Source organism: Opisthocomus hoazin, chromosome Z, assembly GCF_030867145.1.
Source record: "Opisthocomus hoazin isolate bOpiHoa1 chromosome Z, bOpiHoa1.hap1, whole genome shotgun sequence".
Classification (NCBI taxonomy): Eukaryota; Metazoa; Chordata; class Aves; order Opisthocomiformes; family Opisthocomidae; genus Opisthocomus; species Opisthocomus hoazin.
The window spans coordinates 46,139,119-46,166,683 of NC_134454.1; the positions used below are offsets into that span (position 1 = coordinate 46,139,119).

General features: G+C 37.0%; 1 protein-coding gene across 1 annotated transcript in view; it reads left to right on the forward strand.

Moving 5' to 3' along the window:
- CNTNAP4 (contactin associated protein family member 4) overlaps positions 1 to 27,565 on the forward strand; it is a 279,906-nt gene that overhangs the window by 80,634 nt on the left and 171,707 nt on the right. The window contains exon 3 of the mRNA XM_075411353.1: positions 415 to 608. Within this exon, the coding sequence (XP_075267468.1) occupies positions 415 to 608 (194 nt within the window). The remainder of the gene's footprint in view (positions 1 to 414; positions 609 to 27,565) is intronic.

The window sequence follows — 27,565 nt, forward strand, 5'->3', positions numbered from 1 at the left end:
AAAAAAATTCCGAGTGTTTGACTTGAAGAGCTTTGTCTAATTGGATAATAACTACTCTGTAAAATTCATTACAAAAGTTAGGAAGAGAAACCAGGGAGGGAGTAAATTCACAGTGACCTTTAATGCTTATAATTGGTTACATAAGTAATCTGTATCAATTTTTGTAATAGTTGCTAAATAATATCAAGAAAATTTAGGTGCAACTATGTCTTGAATTAGAATCATAGAATCATGGAACTGTTTGGTTTGGAAAGGACTTCTAGAGATCATTTAGTTTCAAACCCCTGCCTTGGACAAGGACATCTTTCACTAGGTCAGGTTGCTCAGATATATTAATTCATTTTTGCATATACAAGTTTTATGATAACTTGCTTCTTTTAGGAATACATTTCAATCTTTTTCATTCTTTTTAAGGTGCTGGTGGCTGGTCTCCACTTGTGTCCAATAAATATCAGTGGCTTCAGATTGATCTTGGTGAAAGAACTGAGATTACTGCTGTTGCTACTCAAGGTGGTTACGGGAGCTCCGATTGGGTAACAAGCTACCTTCTGATGTTTAGTGACAGTGGACGAAACTGGAAGCAGTATCGTCAAGAAGAAAGCATTTGGGTATGTTCTTTCAATAATGAGAATTAAGTTTCTGCAGAAGACTTAAAATACTTGTGCTATACATTGTTGCAAATATAAGCAAAGCAGTGGAATATGAAGAACTACACTGAAAGAGTTTACATAATTAAATATACAAACAAATACAGCTTTTGACAAGGTAAAAGGCCATAACAAGCAAACATAAAAAACCTAGCCTTAGCATTACTCCATTAAGTCTCCAGGAGGTATTCTGAGGACTAAAAACGTACTGCAAAATATCTTTCATCTTGCTATGTGTGATAAAGTTGTTTTCCCATACTCAGTGTGTTAAACTTGATCTCAGTGTGTTAAACTTGGCTTTTTAATTGGGGAACAAACCCCACACTTGCTTCATTTTTTCTGGACCATTTAATAAGAAGAAGCAACACAAAGAAATAAAGATCATAATCAAACAAATCCCAGTTTATTTAAAAATATACAAATGTTAAGCAACACTTAATTTTTTGTTATCTAATTCAGAGTCTAGTTTGTGATTATTCCAATCCATTTATCTCATATTATCTTTGTACCTAGTAATAATAATTAATAAGACTTGCTATGCTCATCACTTTCTATTCACATGAATTTTGTTGAGAATGAAGGAGATGCAATACCAGACAGATAATGTCCAAAATCCACATGGAAAATTGAATTACACAGTTCCAGACCAGAGTTGCAGCTTTCCTTGATCCCCAGCAATTAGCAACTTGGACTAAAAGAATAATATTGGTAATTGTGGTCTGTGATTTTATCCTGTCAAGTTACTTCTATCCTTCTGTCCATACAAAGACTGGATTCATTTTTAAACTTTACTAAGCTTTAGGTTTAAGCTGTTTCTTGCTTCAGTTAAACATTATGTTAAAATGTGTTTTATTTTATGCATTTTAATTTTGTTGACTTTCAATTCAGAATGTTCTTACCACTCTTATTGTCAAACCCCATCTATGGTATAACGAGATTATGCAGTGGCTTACTTGTTGCATAATTATCCTTTCTGAATTCGCTACACATTTCCACTTCAGATTGTGTTTTCATAACAAAGAGAAATAAATGAGTTTCTAATCCATATGGCTGTGGGGAGTGAGAAAAGAAAAACAATCTTCTAAATGTTAAATGAGCATAAGCTGCTGCAATATTGTCTTTGCCCATCTTCAGACAGACTGATAAAACAAATCTGAGAGGTAGAGCTGCTTGATCTCTTCAGTGAGGGCTCTTTTGAAATCCCGTATTCGTATTGCAAAGAGTAATGTAGATAGTTATTTCTTGCCACCAGTAAAATATCAAACAAAAGCTGCAAAAAAAATTTTAAATGCAGATGCAGACACTGGGGTAAGGACGTTGTTAGAAGGAGAAGTAAGGCTTCAATTCCATTATCTCAAACTTAATAAAAAAATTATTATTTTAATGATTGCAATGCAAATTGGAGCTATGGCTTGCAGGCAGCAATGCATAATTCAAGGATGTAAACCATCAAATTCAGGGATGGTCTATTGATCTTTTTTATGTATCTTTATTTAGGAGTTCTGCTTCTAGGGGAATAAATTTTCTCTTTTCTAAACTAATGCATAGAAGTTGTCTTAGAATGAAACTCCTAAATCTCTATTTATTTTATAGATTTTCTCTCACTGTTATCTGTTTATATTTAATTTTCTTATATGAAGTGCCCAAGTTCATTTCAAGCAAGAACATCCCACATTTCATGATACCTGATGTGTTATTTCTTTACTCTTTTTAACTGAGTCATTGCCCTATTACAAGATTGCTTATCAGAGGTAACTTTTTTCCTTTTTTTTTTTTGATTAGTACTGTGCATTAGAAAGATGGAAGATGCCCAGTTTTGAGGGCCCTGTGTTGCTATAACTACTTCAGAATACTTCACTGTATGTAATGATTTGCACTTTGTAACCACTCTTTCTAAATTATAGTAGAAGAGATACTTGTTTTCTGTACAATTTCATACCTCTCTACTTTTTTTTTTCCTTTTCAGAAGTTAGTTTTGAATTGTCTTTGTCACCTTATGGCTTATCTTAACCTAAGGTTCTGAAGCTCCTGTCATCAGTGGAACTGATCACAGTTTTTTCGCTCATTGTAAACTTTTTGTAACAACTGAGATGCAAAGAGGACTATCTAGGCATCTGCAAATAATCTGGTTATGAAAACTCTATAGTCTGTGGAAAGGGTAGTCTTTTCTAAGGCTGATTCTAGTGACCTAAGATTTCTTTGTTAGGTTGCATCTTACACAACTACCTTACCCTTCCCCCATCTATAAAATGCTTCATTGCCTGTTGGTGCTGAATTTAGACGTTGATACTCTAATGTTCGGTGAGGTGAACCTCTCTCTGCTCCTGTGGCTGCTAAATATGATTTGCTTCCACTTCTCTGCAGATTAGGAATTGCTTTAGACGGAATGATAGTGACTGTAGTCTTCACCCATGCAATATAGCTTGATCTCAGTCTTCTTATTGACAGTTTACTGATGACCTAAATGTTTGCATTACTTGCTATCTCATACCTCTAATGAGTTTATCTTTCATGTGGATTTTATTTGCTGTTTAAAATGCTTTAATTACTAAAGATGCTTTTGAAATCCTAACTCCATTACAGTTACTAGGACTGCTCTTATTGTAGATTAAGTATTTTTAAGTATGCTTACCCGTCTGGGCAGCCTGTTCCAGTGCTCCATCACCCTCAAAGTACAGAAGGTCTTCCTCATGTTCAGATGGAACTTCTTATGCTTCAGTCTGTCCTGCCACTGGGCACCACTGAAAAAGTCTGGCCCCATCCTCTTGACACTTGCCCTTAAGATACTTGTGAGCTCCTCTCCCAGTCTTCTATTCTTCAGGCTAAACAAGTGCAGCTCCCTCAGCCTTTCGTCATAATAGAGATGCTCCAGTCCCTTAATCATCTTCATAGCCCTAACTATGACGTGGCTATCACTGTCTTTTTTAAAGTTATCTCTAAGTATTTTCTGCACTGTTCTTGATATTTATGTTTAGATTTTTCAGGCAGTAATTCCTAGGATCAATATTAACATCATTTTTAAGTTGGTACTGTTCTGAACAAGATATAATTCTCACATGAAATGGTTTTTATTGATGGGACAATACGTATTTTTGTACAGAAATTAGTTTAATCTTGGAATGAGAGTAATTCAAATCTATTTTAGACTTTCTTTAGTGTTACTATACATGTAAATGTGTTTGAACAAGGAATGTTGTGTGTCTTTATGTGTATGTTCTTCAGCCTATTTCTATTTTTTCCATTCCTCAGAGTATAATTTCAGATGCAGTAAAGCCCAACATCCCAAGACCAACCTTTTTCATAGTTCTTTTTCGTACGTCTGAAATGAGCAGTGGTTGCAGATCCGTTTGTATATTAAGCTAGCAGATTTTTAGTCTCGAAAGAATAATTTTTTCCACTTGTTTTCTTTCAAACTGCAAGAGGTATATGGTAAAACATCCTAAAAAAAATCCTAAAAAGTGTAAGGTAAACTTAAGCTTTGATTCAAGAATCTCTAGAAAATTTTTACGTCTTTAAATATTACTCGTAGTAGTGGTACTGCTATTACTTCTTCTTAGGAATTTGTATTCTAGATACCATCACCTGTATTTTATCTGTAAAGAATGTCATATTGTAATTACACAGAATCACAGAATAATTGACAGTTTATTTTATCTGTTTGGGGCTACATATATTAATCCCTTTAAATAGTATTGCTTCTAGTTTTAACTAACGATGTCATAGTTTTGTATCACAGGTATTTTTATGCAGTGTACTCTCTCCTTAACATTACTATTTTAATGTTTATTTTAAAAGGAGAGTAATAATGTAACAGAGATGATATTCTCTATCATTTTCAACAGGAGAAGCTAAAAGGGGGAAGAAAGAGAGCAATTTACAGTTTGAATGACAAGTTTCCCATGGCTGATAGTTTCAGTGAAAGTATGAGTGATACAGCTCATGGGGAAGTGCATCAGAATGTCATTCATTAGCTGGAGTTTTGAAGAAGAAAAATAGTACAAATTCTCTTCAAGTAAAAGTTGACCATTTCTTCTCTGATACTGCCCATAAATTCAACCTTTGGTTTTGTTGTGTTGTGTTGTTGTTTTTTTTTACCCTCAGAGAATAACGATTTATCCATTTCACACCTGTGATCCAATTTTCAGTTGTATTGGTTTTGAATCATGCTTCTAAAATACGTATCCAACGCAGAGGAATTAAAACTAATATTTATACAATGATAGCTAAAATTTGGGGATATTCTGACCATTTTTGTTACATCTGTTTTAAAAGGCAAATCTTTGCAATGTAGAAGTATGTTTATGTCTGTCTATGTATGTTTATGTGTGTATTTAAGTTCTGAGGTCTGTTTTCCATTTTCTTTATTTTGGCTAAAGTTGAAGTCTGAAAGTTTTATTGTAATTTTCTCAATCTTGTGAATTTGCATAGAAGTAGTTTCACTTTAACAGTTACTCCTGTGATAGTATGTAATAAAATTATATGAATATTGGATGCTTTGTTGGGCATGCATTGCTACACGTATTCCCAGCTTTGGGGTGTTAGAGTTTATTGGAAACTCACCATGCTGTAAAATAACTCACCATTATGGAGAGTTCCAAGTTAAGGAATATGAAAGCACAAATATTCTGTGATAGTCACATTATATGAGTATGGAGTTGTTTCACTGTTTTCTTGAAGCTGGTGGCTCTTCCTCAGTCTCAGGGATTCATGTGTTTGCTAGAAGCTATGATCCTTCTACTTGTAGAAAAATCAGTCACCTGTCTTGATCATAATCTGCTTCACTGTAAAAGCAAAAAGCTATACCTATGTTACTTTGCTAGGCTTCTAACAATTCCTTCTTTGAACCAAAGCAATTTTCTGTCAATTCCTTCTGCAGCCCAAGTTGTACTTTATTTAAATGTGTACTCCATCACTACATTTTCCTTAGGTACAGATGCCAAACATTGTGACTTGAGGAGACAGACTAGCATGTCATTTTTTCTGTTGCTACTCACAGAAAATAAAGATCCTCTTGATCTATACATTAAAATAGAGCAGATGGTGATGACTTCAAAACAGTTGGTTCTGATGTGCCTGTATTTGTTGTAGCTTGTTCATCGTTCACTTGTTTTGCATTTTCTGCCAAAAAACTCCCAACAGAACAGTTTTAACTACTTAACTATGTAACTCAAGGATATGTAACAATTTAGCTGCAACTGAGGTCTGTCTTTCTGTAATATCCTCAAAGAGAAAATCATCACAGAGTTTGTCAGATTGCCTAATTTATGTGTAAAGACTCCAAAGTGCACCACTATGTTTAAAGTGGTGAAAAAAAAAATTTGCATCTTTAAATTTTTAATTCTTCCTTTTAAAGTATAATAGCATAAAAAGACATGCAAACTGTGTTTTACTTTATCAGATGGATTAAAAATGCTCTGTATCCTATGGAGAGTGTGTGTTTCAAATAAACATATATATATATATAAAATAAGAAACTGAATGTGTATCCCAAAATTGTAAAATGTATCATTGGCATCAGAATGTCATGTCTTTGAAATGTTCTGTTTCAGGAAGTTTTTTTTAAATAACAATAGGAGCAGTCATGGCATCAGTGTTGTCCAAAACATTAGATGTACAAGTCTAGTACATAAAACCACTGACTAGAAGGATGGGAATCAGGAAGTGAGTAGTCAAAAACAGTGTTTATCAAAGTCTGTGCAGGCCAGAAGTACGTTTTCTGGTAATATTGAACTACATTAGAAATTTTCAGAAATTGCAGGTGAGAGATAGGACTTCAAAGTTCAGTGGCACATAAACAAATCAACTGTGTTATGCTAGCTTAAGATGATAATTTAAAGACTTTAATCTTTATAAGTTTCTGTGTTATTAAGGTAAATGCCAAATGTACATCCTTTTATAGAGTATGCAGAATGATATTATATCAGCTTTTGTAGTTTTTAGTATTTAGATTTTCTTCCTTATATCATAATTGTAGTTAACCAGACATAAATATTTTCATATATGTATTTTTTTTTAAACATACAAATAATTTTTCCCAGAGCACTTTAAATGATATATATAGTGGTGCATATCCATATGGTGTTATCTATCTATTGTAATAATGTTTTTCTGTCACTGAGTATAGTTATGGCAAGGAAATAATTCTATGATGTTCTGTGTAGCAGAACTGGCTTATTTCACATCCTAATGTCACAGAAGGACGGGATTTGTTGTGTGTTTTGAGAGTGGCATGTTTCTGAGCAAGAAATGAGCACTGGAAGTAGGCATTATTATCTTCCATCGAACCCATCCAAGATGGGTCCAAACAAAAACCTAAAATCCCATCTGAGATAAGAAAGATAAGGTTCAATAAAAAAAGGGTTGGATACTGAAGCATTTATTAAATTCAGACATATGAAATGTTTCTTTAGTCTGTTATTTCACTTGATGTGAGGAGGAGAGTACAAACAGGTGAATGATTCATAAATAATTATTTATTCGATGAATGTTTGCATTTTCTGTCTGAGAATTCTCTGTTAGAGTGTGATTTACATAAATGAATTTGTTATTTTAAAATCATTTGTAGAATAATGCTTTTAAAAATAGTTTGTGATTTTTATTCAGCTCACTATAGTATTCAGGAACTTATCTTGGTCTGTTTTCAATATGTACACAGATCACAATAATATGTTTAAATTCCCCAAGTAACTATAAGTGTTAAGATCAGGGCTTCCTAAGTAAAAGTTCAAAATAATGAATTTGAAATTAATTTTCCAGAATAATTCAATTTTTCAGAAGAATTTCATGACACCATGGTGAATATATTTACATTACCCCATGACCTAGAACATTGTGGGTAGGGAAAACAAATGAGATACAGAAATGGTAAAAGTAATTTAATTTTAAAAATATTTTGAGTGATCAGTTTTAATGTCTGCACAGTTAGTTCTAAGGGAAATTAAATCCAAGCATCTCAGTATTGTTAATTTTCTGGATATTTCTAGTAACATCTGTTTCCTTGCCCTTCCTCTGTGGTTCCACAGCAGCTGCTTATCTTTTGTAATTTTCAGAAATAGTACATTGAATAACATTTTCAAAGCTCTTTGGTTACCTGGTAAAATGTTATGTATTTATTGGTGTATGTACATGTGTATATTCACACTCACAAATGCAGAGACATAGTCCACCATAGAAGGCTGACTGATACAGTTTTTAATCAAGAGCATTTGCATATAAATAAGCCTTATGTGTCTCTAATTAAGGGAAATATGGGTAGGCTGATGTCAGGTAATATTACTCAGGAAATGTCTAAGCCACTGTTTGCATGGGGAAGAAGCTTACAAGTGTGTAGTTGGAACTCAAAAAGAGAAACAGCTGAGTGGAGAAAAATGCTGGGGGATGCAGGAACAGGTAGAATAAGCCAAGGGAGAAGAGCACTCCAACTTGAGGTAAAAGGGATTTGAAGGGAAAAATGAACAATGCGGTATCAAGAAAATCAGAAATGCAGGGAAGCTTGGAAGGAATAATAAATGCATGGTTCTATCATACAGAAGCTTTTGTGAAACAGCTTGCATGCATAAGCTTCCATTTTTGATGAGGACATTATGGTATTTATCTAATACTTCAAAATTTCTGAACTTGACTTCTAAGCTTTCGCATTTCCGTATCCACTTCAGTTTAAAATGCACTCTGACCACACTGCTATATTTAGACACTTTATTTTTCAACACTTAGATGGCAATCTAATAAGGCTGATTTAGCAGTCACATTGATTAATGCTCTGTATAAAACAACGTATAGTAAGTGAAGAGATGAATGCATATGTCAAGGTTAGCCTGTCCCAGAATATTAAATATAAGCTAAACAGAAGAAAAAATAGTTTGAAACATCAGGAAATAGTGGAGTGTTCCAAATAAATTATAGATACATTGTGTGGGTAAACATTAAAGAAATTATTAATGCCATAAACATAGATGGTCACTACATATATTATAGCAGTCCATATACGGGGGAAAAAAAGTTCCATGCACACAGTTAAAGAAACAATATTTAACTAAGGACAGCAAGACACCTTGAAAACACAGTAACATTTAGAAGCAAATATTCTACTTGAATTACACCTTCACAGCTTAGTTTTAATGTATGTGTTATTACTGCAGTCATTAAATTTCCTGGATGAACAGGTGCTTTGGGAACAAATTATACTTAGTTATTTTGAAAACTGTTGCCTGTGTAAACTATTAACTTGGCACTGGAGTTCGGTTCTGGGACTGATCTTGATCAGAAGTGATCTAAAAAGGAGGCCTACAAGAGGATGGAAATAAGGACAGGTAGCTTGGGAGGAATACAGAGAAATCATCCGAGTAGTCAGGCAGCAAGTTAGGAAAGCTAAAGCCCTGACAGAATTACATCTGGCCAGGGATGTCAAAGGGAACAAGAAAGCCTTCTATAGGTATGTCAGTGACAGAAGGAAGACTAGGGAAAATGTGAGCCCTCTCTGGAAGGAAGCTGGACACCTGGTTACCCGGGATGTGGAGAAAGCTGAGGTGCTTAATGACTTTTTTGCCTCAGTCTTCAACAGCAAATGCTCTAGCCATACTGCCCAAGTTGCAGAAGGCAAAGGCAGGGACTGGGAGAAGGAAGAACGCTAACTGTAGGAGAAGACCAGGTTCGAGACTGCCTAAGGAACTTGAAGGTGCACAAGTCCATGGGGCCTGATGAGATGCACCCGGGGGCCCTGAGGGAACTGGCGGACGAAGTTGCCAAGCCACTCTCCATCATATCTGAGAGGTCGTTGCGGTCTGGAGACGTCCCCATCGACTGGAGCAGGGGCAACATCACCCCCATTTTTAAAAAGGGAAAAAAGGAAGACCTGGGGAACTATAGGCCAGTCAGTCTTACCTCTGTGCCTGGCAAGATGATGGAGCAAATCCTCCTCGAAACCATGCTAAGGCACGTGGATAATAAGGAGGTGACTGGGAACAGCCATCATGGCTTCACCAAGGACAAATCATGCCTGACCAACTTGATCTCCTTCTATGATGGGGTTACAGCATTGGTGGACAAAGGACGGGCAACTGACATCATCTACCTGGACTTGTGCAAGGCATTCGACACTGTCCCGCATGATGTCCTTGTCTCTAAATTGGCAGGACATGGATTTGACAGATGAACCACTCGTTGGATAAGGAACTCGATGGGTGCATGCAAAGAGTTACAGTCAATGGCTCGATGTCCAGGTGGAGACCAGTGACGAGTGGTGTGCCTCAAGGGTCGGTACTGGGGCCGGTGCTGTTTAATTCCTTTGTTGGCAACATGGACAGTGGGACTAGTGCACCCTCAGCAAGTTTGCCAACGACACCAAACTGTGTGGTGTGGTTGACACGCTGGAGGGAAGGGATGTCATTCAGAGGGACCTTGACAGGCAGGAGAGGTGGGCCTGCGTGAACCGCATGAACTTCAACAACGCCAAGTGCAGGGTCCTGCACGTGAGTTGGGATAATCCCAAAGACAAGTACACGCTGGGCGGAGAGTGGCTCGAGAGTAGCCCTGAGGAGAAGGACTTGGGGGTACTGGCAGACGAGAAGCTCAACATGAGCCAGCAATGTATGCTTGCAGCCCAGAAAGCCAGCTGTATCCTCGGCTGCATCAAAAGAAGCATGGCCAGCAGGTCGAGGGAGGAGGATTCTGCCCCTTTACTCCGCTCTCATGAGACCCCACCTGGAGTCCCGCGTCCAGCTCTGTAGCCCCCAACATAAGAAGGACATGGATGTGTTGCAGTGGGTCCAGAGGAGGGCCACGAAGATGATCAGAGGGTTGGAGTACCTCTCCTATGAAGACGGGCTAAGGGAGTTGGCGCTGTTCAGCCTGGAGAAGAGAAGGCTCTGGGATGAGCTTATAGCAGCCTTCCAGTACCTGAAGGGGGCGTACAGGAAGGATGGAGAGGGACTTTTCACAAGGGTGGGCAGTGATAGGACAAGGGGGAATGGCTTTAAACTAAAAGAGGGCAGATTTAGATTACATATTAGGAAGAAATTCTTCACCATGAGGGTAGTGAAACACTGGAAGAGGTTGCCCAGAGAAGCTGTGGATGCCCCCTCCCTGGAAGTGTTCAAGGCCGGGTTGGATGGAGCTCTGAGCAACCTGGTCTAGTGGAAGATGTCCCTGCTCATGGCAGGGGGATTGGAACCAGATGATCTTTAAAGTCCCTTCCAACCCAACCCCTTCTAGGATTCTATGATTCTGTTTTTCTGTCAGTTATATGCCTCATCATGGCCATCTTAAGAGAAAACAACAGAAAAGCAGCTACAGCTTTCTGTATTTGAATAGTATAAGAGAAACAGCAAGTAGCTAGTTCATTGCTTCTGCCTTTGTTTGCACATTTAGTTACTGAATTTATGCTGAAAAGCCTGAGCATGAACTTGCACATCTAATATGCACAAACCCTTGAAAAGGCAGTACTTCTATCTTAAACTGGTTTTATAAATATTGGTAGTAGTTTTTCATGAAGGTTATTATGTTCTTTAGACCTCTGATTATCTCTAATCTAAATATGGTGATGGTGGCATACCATTTTCCATGAAAATAATCCACAGTGATAGATGGTGATTTATTATACATCATTTCTACTTACTGGTTGTCTTAAAGTAAATAACATAACTACTTTGTGGAAAATACTGTAGGAAGTATTACAACTAGAAAAAAAAGGTTTAGTCCTTCGCCTCTCAGTAGTTGGCTGTTCTAGAGTGATATGAAACTGATCATAGCATTCTCATACTAATATGGGAAGTTTGTACTGGAATCCATGTTCTTGTCTGAAAATTACTTATGATGGATAGGAAAAATTGTGCTATGGATATGAAAATACTGTCCCTCTTTTCTGCAACAGATTGTGAACACTGCAGATGACTTGAGGAAATAAAGCTGTCTTTGAAAAAAAATGTTCATCTTCATAAACAGAATGGGATGTGTTTAGTCTGTTCAAGACCTGTTGAGATAGTAAGTAGTAGCAGACCCCGCATTCAGCTTCTCCTTGCTTTAGCCCAGCCACTCTCTTAGATGTAGCAAGAATATTTTCAGAAATGGGCTTCAGACCTCATTTGGAAGCATCTCTCTATTGTATATGGATTTGTTTTATGCCTAGTGTAATCCCTGAGGTTTAAATTTGACCAAAGAGAAAGCCCTGAATTTTGAGAAAACCTCAAGTTTTTTTAGAGTATATACAGTCTTAGCTCTGGTATTATGATGGTCGTACCATTGTAATTGCATACTGTCTTTACTGCATAGTCATATTTGTATCACCTTCACATTTCCATTTTAGATATTTAAAATTCCTTTAAAAAACTTTTTAAGCATTGAAATTATAGACTCCTAGAAGTACAAATAGGAATTTGGAGATCTGAGTGTTGCTGACTTGCTTGAACCTGGGAGCTCCAAAGTATACTTAGATGCCCAAATTCCTATTTTGACTTTTAGGAATTTGATTTTTATCTGCAGTATTTCACTGGTTTCAATCCAATCTTCATCTGTTTCTGCTCTTTCTCTGTATCAATATTTCTATAAAACAGATACCATGATTAATAATCTTCTTCTTTTACATGATTGGATGACAGTTTTCTATTTGAATATGAATTGCTGTGCATCACTAATGTTTTATAATTCTGTTTTTTAGTTGTTTGGATTTTTTTTTCCTTTGCTGTTGTAATTGTATGTTTGCTTTTCATCCCAGTTCATGTACAAGGCTACTGAAGAAGTAAAATCAGCCAGTATGCTTCTGTAGCCATTCTATCCCACAAATGCAGCCTTGTTATTTCTTGTGCTGTATGACCTGGAATAGGCAGTTACCACCCTGCTATATGTTCCTTCATGAGCTGTTCAGTTTGCAATAGCACTCTGCTCTCTGAACCCGTGCCTAAGCATTCACAGGAAGCCTGGATAAAATGTAGCTTGTCATTTGCTTATGTAGTTTAAGTTGTAGAAAATGGCTAGGCATTAACTTTTAAATACTGTTAGAATGTGGAGACTTTTTTGGAAAAAAGAAATCTGTTTACTTAAAGTACTTTTCTTAGTGGGCAAATATAGCTTACATGTAGGGTGAATATGTCTAGGGTGGAGTTTATAATTGTTAATTATACAAGGAGATTAACATTTTTGAGAGTATGTATGAAATTTCTGTTGTTTTTTGAAGTAAAATATTCATATACCTCTTAGTTTGAATGTCTTACCAATATCACTTTCAATTGATAATGACCTGGCCAATATCTTGATAAAATCGCCACTGTACGTATTTCTTAGCTGACTAAAATACCATGTGATCATGATATCTTCGTAGTTTGTGGGCATTATGTCTTGGTAATACTGTACAATTTGTGAAAATTTTACAAGCTCATGCTTAATATATTTTTGATTAGTTTTTGGCAAAATGAATCATCAAAGATTAATAATCTGTGAATCAATACTGTGTAATTTCTTGTTGCCATATTTTGGGACCTTCTTGTAAACAGAAATGAATGGTATTCCTCCACTGGACATGTAGTTAATTCTTAGCAGCATGTATTTCCACACTGAATACAGAACTAATTTTTCTCTGGTAGGCTGGTGTTTAACCCATTTAAATCTGCATTTTCTATTGCCAGACCGAGACATTTGCTACTGCTTGTTTTAAAGGTCATAGGTAAGTAGGCTTAAAATGAACTTTATTGCATATTTCGTCCCTTGTATAAAACTTCCTTGATTTAAACTGTGATAGAATATTTCAGTGTGTTTTAAATCAGTGATTCAGTAATTATAGGAGCATTACTCCTCTAGTAAAGATTTCTATGGGATCAGTTCTGTACTTTTAAAATTCAGTGAACACCTTTTTCTTTCCCACTTCTTAAATTGCCTAATTTTTGAAGGTCACTAGCCCTCATTAAAATATCACTAACAAGAACTTCCTTAAAAGTGCCCTTTCCCTTATTTCTCTATATACTCAGCTGTATAGAAACCACTGCATGTTTTTTTCATCTCCAGAACTGAGTCAAAGTGTCAGAAAACTTCCATGAAATATTCTAACTTATAGCATTTAAATTATTTTAACAACATGTATCTCCTTTATCAAATTATATCTTTGTTATGTCTGTTAATTTACTTGTAACTTTTTCAGGAGATTTCCTTGTGTGAAGGTCACATTGATTTTATTTAAATCCTATGGACATACATAATCACAGAATCATAGAATCACTAAGGTTAGAAAAGACCTGTAAGATCGTCAGGTCCATCCATCAACCCAGCACCACGATGCCTACTAAACCATGTCCTGAAGTGCCATATCTGCACGTTTTCTGAACACCTCCAAGGATGGTGACTGCACCACTTCCCTCAGCAGCCTGTTCCAGTGATTTACTACTCTTTCAGTAAAGACATTTTTCCTAATATCCAATCTAAACCTCCCGTGATGCAGCTTGAGATCATTTCTTCTCATCCTATCACTAGTTACCTGGGAGAAGAGACCAACACCTGCCCAACTACAACCTCTTTTCAGGTAGTTGTAGAGAGCAATAAGGTCACCCGTCAGCCTCCTCTTCTTCAGACTAAACAGCCCCAGTTCCTTCAGCCGCTCCTCGTAAGACTTGTTCTCTAGACCCCACACCAACCTCGCTGCCTTTCTCTGGACACGCTCCAGCACCTCGATGTCTGTCTTGTAGCAAGGGGCACAAAACTGAACACAGTACTCGAGGTACGGCCTCACTAGTGCTGAGTACAGGGGGACGATCACCTCCCTACTCCTGCTGGCCACACTAGGAAACTATATTGAAACTCTGTTTGACATCTTTGACTCTTTTCAGCTACAAAAAAAGCAAGGATTTCAGCATACAGATTTTTGTGTTGACATCTGTAAGTCTCAGCATTTTCCATTAAAAAAAATCTTAGTTTTAACTACTAGATAACGTTTTGTTTTGTTTAGTGGACAGTTCATGGATGCTATATATATGTCTATCATACCAAGAATGAATATGTAAATACGGACAATACCAAAGGGGGAAAGGTTTAAATCTGTTTTAAAGAAGATATTTTACTAGATCATGTCAGGGATACAGGGAGGTGTACTAAGAAATAAAACTTAAAGGGAAAGGCAAAAGCATTGCTATTACTAAAGAGGACAGACTCCACTTTTGTGGATGGTACAGAATAGTTAGTTCTTTGTCCTCTTGTTCCCTGTCTGATTTTTCAGATAATACCATAATTGAAGTCCTGGAAGCTCCCTTTGTGGATAGAAAAGAAAACAATAGTCCTGTTTCAGTTGTCAGCACACACTCTGTTCCCTTACTATCTTCCAGTGTAGCACACAATATATTGATTGTCTGATGTCTTTGATTTGGACATTGATGTCTTTCAGTGATGTTGGCTATGTATAATATTTTAAGTGAAAGATGCTATTTTAAGCTAATATACGATGAGCAAAAAAAAAATTTATTAAATTCCTTTTTAAAATCTTGGTGTAAACAATAGTGAATTTACCTGGACTCATATTACTGAGGTAAAAGTGAACGAAATATTATGATGCTGTTATGGATCATTGTTTGTTTAGTTGCAGAGAGATAGTATGTATGCTTGTAGTAGTGTACATGAATTCTACAGATCAGGTATATTAAATTTTAAAAGATATATTAACTGTAAAGTCTTTTTCAAGGAGTTTTACATTGTTTGCTTAAAAATAGGAAATGTTAATAATATTTTGGCTGATACAGTGGGAAGGATGTTGAAGACCTTTTCAGAGACATATCAATATCATCAGAAAACTGCTGATGTATAGACATCATAGGAACCATCTTTTATAATTTATTATTTGATTCCCAAATTATATTCATGTAACTCAATCACATGGAAAATGTAGCATCTAGCAAAATGAAACAAGTAAAATAACGTAAATGTAAAGATTAAACCAGTTTCTAATTCCATGGACTTAACAGGTTTTTTTAAAAATAGCTGAAGTATGCAAAGCATGCCGAGAAGAGATTAATGATGTTGAATACAACAGCCGAAGTTAAACACTCCACTGCAATGCTGTTTTTCTGTGTTTTTTGTTCTTAACAGCCCACTTCTGACCTCTTAAGAAAACCAAATTGATTTATCTGTATTGTTTTATTTGAGGTGATAAACTTTAGCCATATCATTGAAATGTAGTTCCATACTCACTATGTTAAAAACTCAGTGTTTGTATTCTTGCTGACCTTTCCATTCAGTTATGGAAACATATCAATATCACATTTTATTCAGTGTGTGCCATCAGTATTATGCTTATTGTCTTAGGCTTGCTATGTATTTCAGGAATTTCTTTTCCCCAAAATATATCAATTTTTTTAAGCTTACTAAGCTGAGTAAAGAATTGGAAATAGAATAGTACAAGTTAGGCTTGTCCTTGCAAAGAACGTGGACCTTTATGAGAAATCAGCAAGGTCTTTTTTTGTTGAAGAAGATAGGTAAAGCAGTTGTTTAGCTGTTTGGTAACTTACATATTATATTTAGGGATTTCATAGTTTGTTTAAATTTATTTTTGCAAAGTTTATAAGGGACTGTGTGATGTAAGTGATGCCTTCTGATTAACAGTGAAAAGAAGGGAAGAAAATGAAGTCTTGAAACGTAACTAAAAAAGACTAAAGAAATCAGGAAACAAAAATAAGAAAATGGAAGAGTTTATCTGTGAAATTGAGAAGGGTTTTTTCTTTTTTTTCCTGAATGCTGACAACAGAGGTGTGTCAACAATAAAGATGCTGGCGTGGTGAAGATGTGCAATGTCTTTGGATGGTTATACTGAAATGTATTTTTTGGTATGACTTCATAGGAAAGACCTTAGGACTGGAAATGCCATAGAAGACAGTGGTGGAGTCCACATGGGATTTGAGTGGAGGACAAAGCGTACAAGAGGAAAAAGGCTGCAAGGCCAAAATGCACAATTGAGAGACACTTGAAGAACAAGAGAATGTGGAAAAAAACCTGTTCATGGGAACCTGAAAGTAAAAAAGAGATAGTAGAGAAAAACCTGTGATGAAATCAGGGTTTGCTGTACTGCAGACTACAGAGGCGGTAACAAATAGAGCAGTAGTGTAAAGGAAAAAAAAAAGGACATTTAGACTAAAATGCAGAAAAGGAAGAGTTAGCCAAGGAGGAATGTCTAGGGAGAAACGCATATGATGACATGAGCAGTAGTAAGAAACAAAAAACATGTCTCTGTGAACAGATCACCAAAGAGAGAAGATATGGGATGACATCAGAAATAAAATCCAGTCAAAACTTAGACTGACATCTTCTGACTGTGGGTAGGGAAGACTAAGACTAAAGAACAACTTGAAGGAAGCTGAGGGAAAAATCCATGGCAAAGAACTAGACTGCTGGTTATTTCCCTTTACGTATGGGAAAAGTTCCATTAGTTTTCTTTCAGTACTCCTGTGTTCTTGAAGCTTTATTTACAAATTCAACCAAAATTTTGCATGAAAAATGCTTTACGGTTCAGCTGAAAACAACATCAGAAAAGCAAACAAACAAAAATCAGGAAAGGAAAAAAACAGAAGAAGTTTTGTGGTTTTTTGTCTTTTAGAAGTAGTGTCATGGTATTGATGCATAATGACAGATCTAACAAAAAAAGGTCTGAGAAGCAATACTTTTTTATTTTTGTATTGACTCATTAATGACAGTGGGTAAATCACTTTATCTCTGAAACGTGAATCTGAAAGAAATAAGCAGTCAACACCAAGGAGTACAAAATATATGTGTCTAGGATGCTCAGATTATTTATTTTAGGAAATTCGAATACATTAAATGCAGCACATACAGCCATACAGCAAGTCAAATAGGAAAGAAATTAATTTTCAAAGATGGAATAAAAGAAGAATGTTCTGTGTTGGGAAAATGCTTTTTTTGTATCAAGTGAAAAAAAGTACTTTGTGTCAATTATGAGACAGTAAAACTTCATAGCTGACGATCTCAAACTTGGGAGCTACATGATTACCCATTTTTCATTAGATTGGTGCCACTGGGGTTTATTTCACTAAACAAATTATCCATTCTGTCCCTGAAATGTCAATAGATGACTTGAAATAGATTTTCATGGGTGTGTTGCACCTTGCACTTCACTGGAAGCCAAAGGCCTTCAGTACATCTGAAGTCAGATCCAGGCTTTTTATATTCCACTGCTGAATGTTTCCATCTCTTCTTCTCTCATTTTCAATATATGAAGACTACAGCATAATGTTATAGAAACACTGTGGTCAGTCAGTCAAGTTTCCTAACAAAGCAAATAAAGCACAATATAAAATCTGTAATCCCTAACTGGGAAAAATCTTCCCTAACTGGCAAGCCTGAAAAAAATACTTACAGCTAGACAAAATGACTTGTGGTTTACAGTAGCTGAGTCAAAGAGCTGAACTGTTGGTTTTTAAGTGATTTTATACCACAAAAATAATGTCTGTCTGTAATATGCCAGTTACCTGAAAGATGGAAGTATGAATATACTGTTCTATAAGTCTTTACAATGTGCGTGCACTTTCAGACACCTGTGTTGGAAAACTTCCAGAAATAATGATAAAAATTAACTTTTCTTCAATTTGGAGCAGATTCTTTAAATTATTTGAGTTCAAAGGAGCTTGCTGGATGAAATGCAGGGAAAGTATATCTTCCTAAAGAAGGAGATACCAAAGCCATTCTGGAATATTTTCATTTCAGCAAAGCAAAGAGAATATTTGTTCAGTGAGCATGTAAAAATGCTCAGCTAGTTTAGATGCACATATTTTCCCCTTAAATATATTTTTTTTCCTATTTTCCTGTAATTATTTTTAACAATACTGCAGTTGTACCATGAAATTTCATAAAGTCTGCCTGAGAAAATTAAAATCCCTCAAAAGCTGGATGATGGCTAATTACATGCAGCCAAACACTGATTTCTGTGTGTTTTTCTGTTTTTTTAATTGAAATGCACACATGTGTGATGGTGTTGAGAAATTAAAAAGGTCTATGATAGAGGTTTTCTAACCAAAACTATGAACAGGAAAATAGCATTCCACTGCTGAAGACATCATGTGAAGATATGGTTTATCAGTGACTTTGATAAAAAATTTGCCCTTTCGATCTTGTTCTCCTAGCCAGATTGTAGTGTTGTTTCATATTTATGAAAGAAGTTCTGCAATGTTGAGTGAGAAATATGTGTTAATTTACAACTAAACAGAGATTTCAAGCACTAATTATGTGTTGTGAAAGTTGCTCTACACTTCACCAAGTCTGGGAGGCAAACATGGGAAAAGCTTAGAAGTCTGTCTTCTTTCTAGTATGTGTAATAATTCAGTGATTCCCCTGCTAGCCTATTCCGAGAAAACTATGGCCTTCTGCGTTGGCTGTAGATGCATTGTAGTCACTGTATAACACCATATAGCTGTTTAACAATTCCTGATACAGACTTCTGAAATACTTCTGCCAGGATTCACAACAAATGTCAAAAAAATTAAAACATTGGGTCAGTAAAAAATCAGTGTTCCTGATGCTAGCATACAACAAAACTTAAATCAAGATAGTTGTGGTGTTTTATGTATGCTGAAGGCGTTGCGATACCCAGTTAAAGAGCTGAAAAGTTAAAAGCTGTGTGACTACTAAGGGCGAGAACTGAAGTCCTTCAAAAATAGTCATATCCCATTGTGAAACAGAGCCCTGGTGATACAAGCTACCATTTATGAATGATGTATTGATGTACTATACATTAGATTTCCTGTCTTGTTAGAATATTACTTATGGCTGTACTCACTGGGGTCAAATAAATTATTTTAAAGAAAATAATAATTCTGAGAAACAGAGATGACTGCATTAATATCTATTCTATATCTTGTTTACTGTTGTACTTAAGGGAAGACTGAGGCCGTGTTTGTGATTTGATCACACAGAAAATACTACACAGTCTAATTAGTCTTGAGTCTAGGCTGGTTTGCATGTGGCTAAATATCTCAAACACTTTCAAGGAAAACTGTAGTCTGAGACACTTAATTCTGAAGAGGTGACATTAGTTCCTTAGCAGGATACTGTCTGCAAAAGGAAGAAAAGATAAAATATGAACAAAACAGTCTCTTCTGTTTCTTCCCTCCCTTTGGTAAGTTAATCCTGGCCTTCTGAAGAAAAAATAAGTCTATCCAGTTGAACTAGCCATGTCACATTAGAAAAAACTAAGCTCTGTACACTGTCAGATGCTTCCAATTACGGAGAAATCAGAAAAAATGACAGTGTTCAAATAACATTCCAACATACATGTTCAAAACAAAGGGTCTGCCTTAAATGTTATCAGAGGGAGAGACAGAAAGTTATTTCACTAGGGGAAAAATCCTTTGCTCCATATTAGGAAATATTCAGATCAATTAGCTGGTTATTCTTCCACACATTTTTGAACAACTATGGAATTCTAGTCAATTGTCTGAGTCCCAAAGAAAAATGAAGCAACTCTTTGTGAGAAAATTTTGTTAAAGTAAATAGTGTAAATGTAAATTTAATGTGTAAAACCAAAAAAAAGAACTTTTCTTCAACACTGGAAAGCTCTCATAGCAAGTTTAAAAACTCATTAACTTTAAAAAAAATTGTTTGACATGTCCAGGAGTACGACATTAATAAATATTAAAATCTAATGCTTTGCAGATCAGCTAGAAATCTGAGTTCACTGACTTAATTACAGATCAGAGTGGTGTAAATTAGTACAACTTCACTGAGTGCAAGTAGTATGAATTATTTTCCAGATTTTAGTCACTGGAAAACAGAAAAATGGTGGAAAGGTATTTGTTAGCTTTTGTGCATGAATTTGCTGATTTAACTCATCGTTTTGCTGCAGATATATATATTAGCCTTGGAGCTGCAAATTGTAACAGCTGTATCTGTTACCTTTATGAATCAGTTTAACATATTCAAACATGTGCTATATTGCTTTTTCAAACAACTTTATCTTTAAAAGTTTAGATTGTATTATTCAACTGCAGTCAGAAACATATGGGCACACCTTCAAGTCTGCAGTAACAAAGAGCTCTGAAACTACTTTGAAGTCAGTGGAAAGCAAAATTGTAATCAGATATCGCCAAAAGAGTATTAGCATTGAACATCTCCTCAGGTATTGCTGACTGTATTTTAATACCTGCTTGGTCTTAGTGCTTGTTGCTAATGTATTTGTTGGAGATGAAAAACATGGAGGAGGGAGGAATGTGTAAGACCGTATGAAGGCACAGTCAACCTCTACACCCAAGAAATACAATGGGAGTTATGGTCAGGATTCACCTCCACTCCCTAGGATTAAAATATGGAAGCTTATTTTGAGAAGAGAGAGAAGGTGAAAACTTTCTGTGCTTTAAACTGTTTGATTATTTGTGGAAACAAAAGAGTTCTCTTTTTTTTCCTTGGGTGAGTGAACCACCTAAAGCATGCAGAAGCCATTTAATTACATTTTGTTTATTGTTCTTTCCTTGTGTGGAAAAATTTTGATAACGGGGGGACTAGAGGAGTGGCTTCAGTGAGAAACTGCTAGAAGCTTCCCCAGTGCTTCATAGAGCCAATGCTAGCCAACTCTGCCGAGGCCGAGCCTTGCAGCAGGACGGAGGAGTAAGAACATGCGAGAGAAACAGCCCTGCAGACACTAGGGTCATGAAGAAGGAGAGGAAGGAGGTGCTCCAGGCACTGGAGCAGAGGTTTCCCTGCAGCCTATGGAGAAGACAGTGGTGAGGCAGGCTGTGCCACTGCAGCCCACGGAGATCCATGGTGGAACAGATACCCTCCTGCAGCCTATGGAGGACCCCATGCCAGAGCAGGTGGATGCACCCGAATGAGGCTGTGACCTTGTGGAAAGCCTGCACTGGAGCAGGCTCCTGGCAGGACCTGTGGACCCATGGAGTGAGAGGACCCCATGCTGGAGCAGGTTTTACTGGCAGGACTTGTGACCCATGCTGGAGCAGTCTGTTCCTGAAGGACTGCACCCTGTGGAAGGGACCCATGGTGGAGCAGTTCATCAAGAACTGCAGCCCATGGGAAGCACCCATGTTGGAGCAGTTTGTGGAGAACTATCTCCTGTGGGTGGAACCCCATGCTGGAGCAGGGGAAGAGAGTGAGCAGGAAAGAGAGGCAGAGGCAGTATGTGATGAACTGACCACAACCCCCATTCCCCACGCCCCTGCGCCATTCGTTGGGAAGAGATAGATACTGGGAGTAAAGTTGAGACTCGGAAGAAGGGAGGGGTGGGGGAAGGTGTTTTAAGATTCTGTTTTATTCCTGTTTACCTTACTCTGATTTGATTGGTGATAAATTGAACTAATTTCCCCAAGCTGAGTCTATTTTGCTGGTGACGATAATTGGTGAGCGATCTCTCCTTGTTCTTATCTCGACCCACAAGCCTTTTGTCGTATTTTTTTCTCCCCTGTCCACTTAAGGAGGGGCAGTGTTAGAGCGGCTTTGGTAGGCACCTGACTTCCAGCCAGGCTAAACTACAACACTCACACTGTATAAAGTTGCAGTAGAAGAATGTTACTAAGAGAGTGTGGTCTTAGCCACTACCAGTCCACACACCAGTGTCTTCTCAACAAAATCTGTCCAGTGCAATATTTTGTCAAGGTTTTATGGGTTGATGATGTGTAGGATGTTAAAGTGGTGACTTTATAAAGGAATATGCTGCACTGCTCCCCCCCAACATTATGACCACGTAAGACTCTGAAATCAATTGGATTTTAAAATGAGACACCCAAAGGCAGACTTCACTTTATGCAGGGAAAAGACTGAGACTTAAAGGAGTGATTTTTCATACTTTTTCACCTAGCAAAGTCAAAATTAATTGTGAGCAGACTCTTCAGGTTGCAGAAATTACACCTTGATTGCAATTTATTTGTCCTGCAGTTGATTTAATTAGCACTGGACACACATGACTTCGCTTGGTTTTCCTTTTTTAAGGTTGAGGGTAGGTGTGAGAGGGTTATCAACCTCAGGAAAGTTGACCATAAGAAAATTTATGATCTACACTTGAAAATCCTTCCATTTTTAAATTTTTCTTTACATCTTATGTCGGTGTTGCTTTTTGTAAGAGCGGACTGAAGTAAATCCTGGGTAAGAGATAAGGAGATTAACATCTGGTAAAATGAAAGTTTAAGTTAATCTGTAAAACTGTGTGGCTTCATTCCAAGACATGAACTTCTGATTAGATTAGTCTTGTGATGTCTTCAATTCTTACACTCTTATTGAAAGTTGTTATTTTGGTGCACTGGAGAATAAGCAAGGTAAGCGGCCAATGATGTTATTTATTTGTCTTTGCTCTTAAATGGCAGATACTAAAATTTCTCCTTTTTTTCCCTCCCTCTGAATAATTCCTTCCTCCTATTCAGCTTATAGAGTTACAAATTTTTTCTTCTGAACGTAAACAGATGTAATATTTTGCTCTGAGCAGTAAGAGTTGTAGAAAGATGGATTTCTGGTAATCTCAAAAGCAAAAACTTTCCATTTCTTCTTTACATTGTTGCCATGTACAAGTATTCTGGTTTCTCTTCCTGGCTGTCCATCAATCCATCCAGTTGTAGGATACAGAGTGGGTGGTGGGAGTTGAAAGAAAGCATATCAGGTCCAGGAGAACAGGTTTATTCTTGATGTCTTCCAGGCTCAAAAATCGGTTGTTTATTTTAATACTAAATAGTTGTTTGAGAGCTCTTTTTTGGGTCAGCTATGACTTTTCAAATAATGTTTTTACATTAGGGAAAGAGTTAGCCCGGAAATGAGTGCAACTACATGTGGGGTCTGTCTGCCAGGTAAAAACACCATCTTAGTCTCATGTACATAAGAAATAGGTGTTCCTGAGAAACCAGTTCAAAATTTAACCCCCAAATCCTTTGCAATATTTACAGGATCATAGAATCATTTAGGTCAGAAAACACCATTAAGACCATCAAGTCCCATCATAAACCTGATACTGCCAAGTCCGCCACTAAACTGTGTTCCTAAGTGGCACATCTACATGTCTTTTAAATACCTCCAGGAAGGGTGGCTCATCATCTTCCCTGGGCAGCCTGTTCCAAAGCTTGATAATCCTTCTGCTGAAGGAAGATTTCCTAAGAGCCAGTCTAAATCTACCCTGACACAGCTTGAGGCCATTTCCACTCATCCTATCACTTGTCTCTTGGGAAAAGAGACTGACACCCACCTTGCTGGAGCCTCCTTTCAGGTAGTTGTAGAGGGCGTCAAAGTCTCCCCTCAGACTCCTTTCCTCCAGGATAAACATCCCCAGTTCCTTCAGCCGCTCCTCATAAGACTTGTTCTCTAGACCCCGCACCAGCTTTGTTGCCCTTCTCTGGACATGCTCCAGTACCTCAATGTCCTTCTTGTAGTGAGGAGCCCAAAACTGAACACAGTACTTCAGGTGCGGCCTCATCAATGCCGAGTACAGGGGGACGATCACCTCCCTACTTCTGCTGGCCACACTTTTTCTGATACAAGCCATAATGCCTTTGGGCCTGGGCAGACTGCTGGCTCGTGTTCAGCCAGGTGTCGACTAATACCCCCAGGTCCCTTTCTGCCACGCCACTTTCCAGCCACTCTTCCCTAGACCTGTAGTATTGCATGGGGTTGTTGTGACTCAAATGCAGAACCTGACACTTCTGTTGAATCTCATACAAGCAGCCTCAGCCTATTGATCCAGCCTGTCCAGATCTCTCTCTAGAGCCTTTATACACTCAAGCAGATCAACAGTCCCACCCAACTTGTTGTCATCTCCAAACACACAGAGGAAGCACTCGACCCCCTCATCCAGATCAATGATAAAGATCTTAAAGAGCACTAGCCCCACTACGGAGCCCTGCGGAACACCACTTGCAACTGGTTGCCAACTGGATTTAACTCCATTCAACACAGTTCTTCGAGCCCTATCATCCAGACAGTGTTTTACCCAGCAAAGAGTGCACCCGTCCAAGCCACGGACGACCAGTTTCTTCACGGGAATGCTGTGGGAAATGGTGTCATAGACTTCACTGAAGTCCAAGCAAACAACATCTGCAGCCTTTCCTTCATCCACTAACAAGGAGATCAGGTTAGTCAAGCAGAACCTGCCTTTCATAAACCCATGCTGAATGGGCCTGATCACCTGCTTCTCCTGTACCTGTTGTGTGATGGCATTCCACATGATCTGCTCCGTAACCTTTGGCACTGAGCTCAGACTGACAGGCCTGTAGTTCTCTAGATCCTCCTTCTCGCCATTCTTGTAGAAGGGTGTCACATTTGGCACTCTCCAGTCAACTGAGGCCTCCCTAGTTAGCCAGGACTGCTGATAAATGATTGAAAGTGGCTTGGTGAGCAGTACTCAGTACCAGACAGCTCCCTCAGGATGCTTGGGTGCATGCCATCTGGCCCCATAGACTTGTGGATGTCTAAGTGGTGTAGCAGGTCAGTAACCATTTCCCCTTGGATTACTGGGGGTTCATGCCACTCCCTGTCTCTGTCTTCCAGCTCAGGGGGCTTGGTACCTAGAGAACAACTGGTCTTACTATTAAAAACTGTACCTCCTGTCGTACTGTTTGTGGTGAACAGTATCATGATATGGTCTTTCCAAAGTTAATTCTAAAAAGCCATACTAATTTAGGTCAATATTAGCAGTTCTGTTATGTCACTTCAAAAGATTCTGCCTTTTGAAACAAAATTATCTTGAAAACTTAAGCTTACCATTATGAAATGTTGCAAGAGAGAAGCTATTAGCAACAGCATTTTATTAAAAGCTGATCTTGGGCTAAGTTAACGTGTGTGGCTGTGGCTTTATAAGACTAGCAATTTTATGATGCCAGACGAGCTGATGTGGAAGAAATTTTATGTTCAAAGCTGATAACTGAAACTAGTTCGGTTCTTCAAAAAAGATTACTGAAAAACAAGTTTCTCACCAGGTGACAATACTATGGAAATCTGTCCAGTCTTCATTAGTTTGGTCCTTGTTTTGATGGAAAGGTCTCATGGACAATAATATCTTTCAATGGTGAGAAAGAAGAAGGGAGAGGTGTGTGAAAAGATGAGTTTTAGCAGAAGAAAAACTGCTCTATTATTTGTCTAGTGTTCAGCCAAATAAAGTTTGTTTGCAACTCACTGAGTCTGTAACTTGAGGTGGCATATTATCTTCAACAGTGTTGAACAGTGTCTTTTATGAACCTTCTACAACGGTCTGAAATTCTTACCTATCAAAAAGAGAAAATTAAAAAGCGCTATATTATGTAGGAAAAATGTTCAATCGTATGAAGAATTCTGTGCTGATATTTTGTGACCAGAAGGCTCTCTCTTCTGTGAAACTTCAAGTTATTTAACTCCTTTTCCTTGGGTCTGTATATGAGTCAGTCCTATTTGTTTGTGATTGAGAATTAAAATGGGCAAAACCTCAAACAAATTTAGAGAAAAGTAGGTAAACAAATAACAAGTGTAAAAATGTATGTACGATATCTAAAAAAAAATATAAAAATATATAAAAATATATATTAAAATGTAAAAAATACTTTTTTTCCTGAGACCAGTGATCACCACTTAAAACTGATGGTGCATAGCTGTGAGATAAGCATATTAACAGTAAGACAGATATTTAAGACAGCTTCGAAATTGCTAGAAGAGTAACTCAAGGTAACAACTACTTTTCTATCTTATATTAGGAACATTTCTTCAATTTCAGTTTAAAAAAATAAGTTGAATTGAAAAGTTTGCTCACAACGGTGTCAAAGAAAAAGAACAAATTGCTTATCAGCTTCTATGCAGAAGCAAGTTTAAAATTCTGGTAAATAAATGTATGCTTAAAAAGGTTTACATTTTACTTTTAATCTTTTTGAGAAATATCAGACTTGGACTGAAACATGCAATTCTTAAGTAGATAACAAAAATAGAAAAATTATGAAGCTTTTTATTCATTTTGAAAATGTTTTACATTGAAGCCATTTGAGTTGTCAGATTTATGAGCAGTTTATGAAAGGCAGAACAGTGAGATGTTGTGAACAACAGGAGATAAATAGGTCCCAAGTTTATTGTTTTATCATCTTTGCTGAAGATGAGGTGCTCAATTTTGTCTTATTTATCCAAGGTTAATATATATAACCATTTTATCATGCATATATCTTCAAATCCAATAGGAAATCAAAATTCTTCATACTGCATGATTCCTGACATTTCGCTGTAAGACTGCAAAAAACTTGCTTTTTCATTGGTGTTGTACTACTATTTCTTTTAAACTGAAATAAAGAAACAATGATAGTTATTTTCTGTTGCTTGTCAGGAATGTAGCCTAAATCACCAAATAAATACATAAAAAAAAAAATCATTCTTCAGACTCTGGAATACGAGAATATCTCAGTGAAATCACACTACAAATGGCATGAAGAAAAGAGCTAAGTGATATGGGAGCATAATACCCCTTGAAATTGGTTGAAATTATGCTCCTATGAAAAATAATTTCTTTTTTTTTAGCTCTCAGTCATGGCAAGTATGATTTCCACAGGCTAGAAGTAAATATGAACTATGATTCTCTTACTGGAACTCCAACAATCTTAAGCCTAGTGGTGTCAAACCACTAATCCACATTTACAATTTGTTTCTTAGGGGTATTTCAGCATCATCATCAATTTTCTGTTGATGTGCATCATTTAGTAATTATTTTCCATATGTGGATTTGAACTTTTTCTTCCCTTTACTTCAACTTTTTTTATTTATTTTGAGAGCATAAATAATTTCCAGTATTTCCAAGGATGACTGTTCTGTCTTAAGCGTATTTACACTCCCCTGAGTCTTGTCTTTTCCCATCTCTGTAAATGTTTTCATCTGTTCTTCACACATCTTCTTTTTGTTCTTGAATCTTCATAGTATGACAGTCATGCAGATTATATCTTTCCTTTCCTTTTTTTAATGCATTTTGAATGAAAAGAATACTAATTCTTCTCTCTTTCTATTAATCTGTGTTGCTTGCA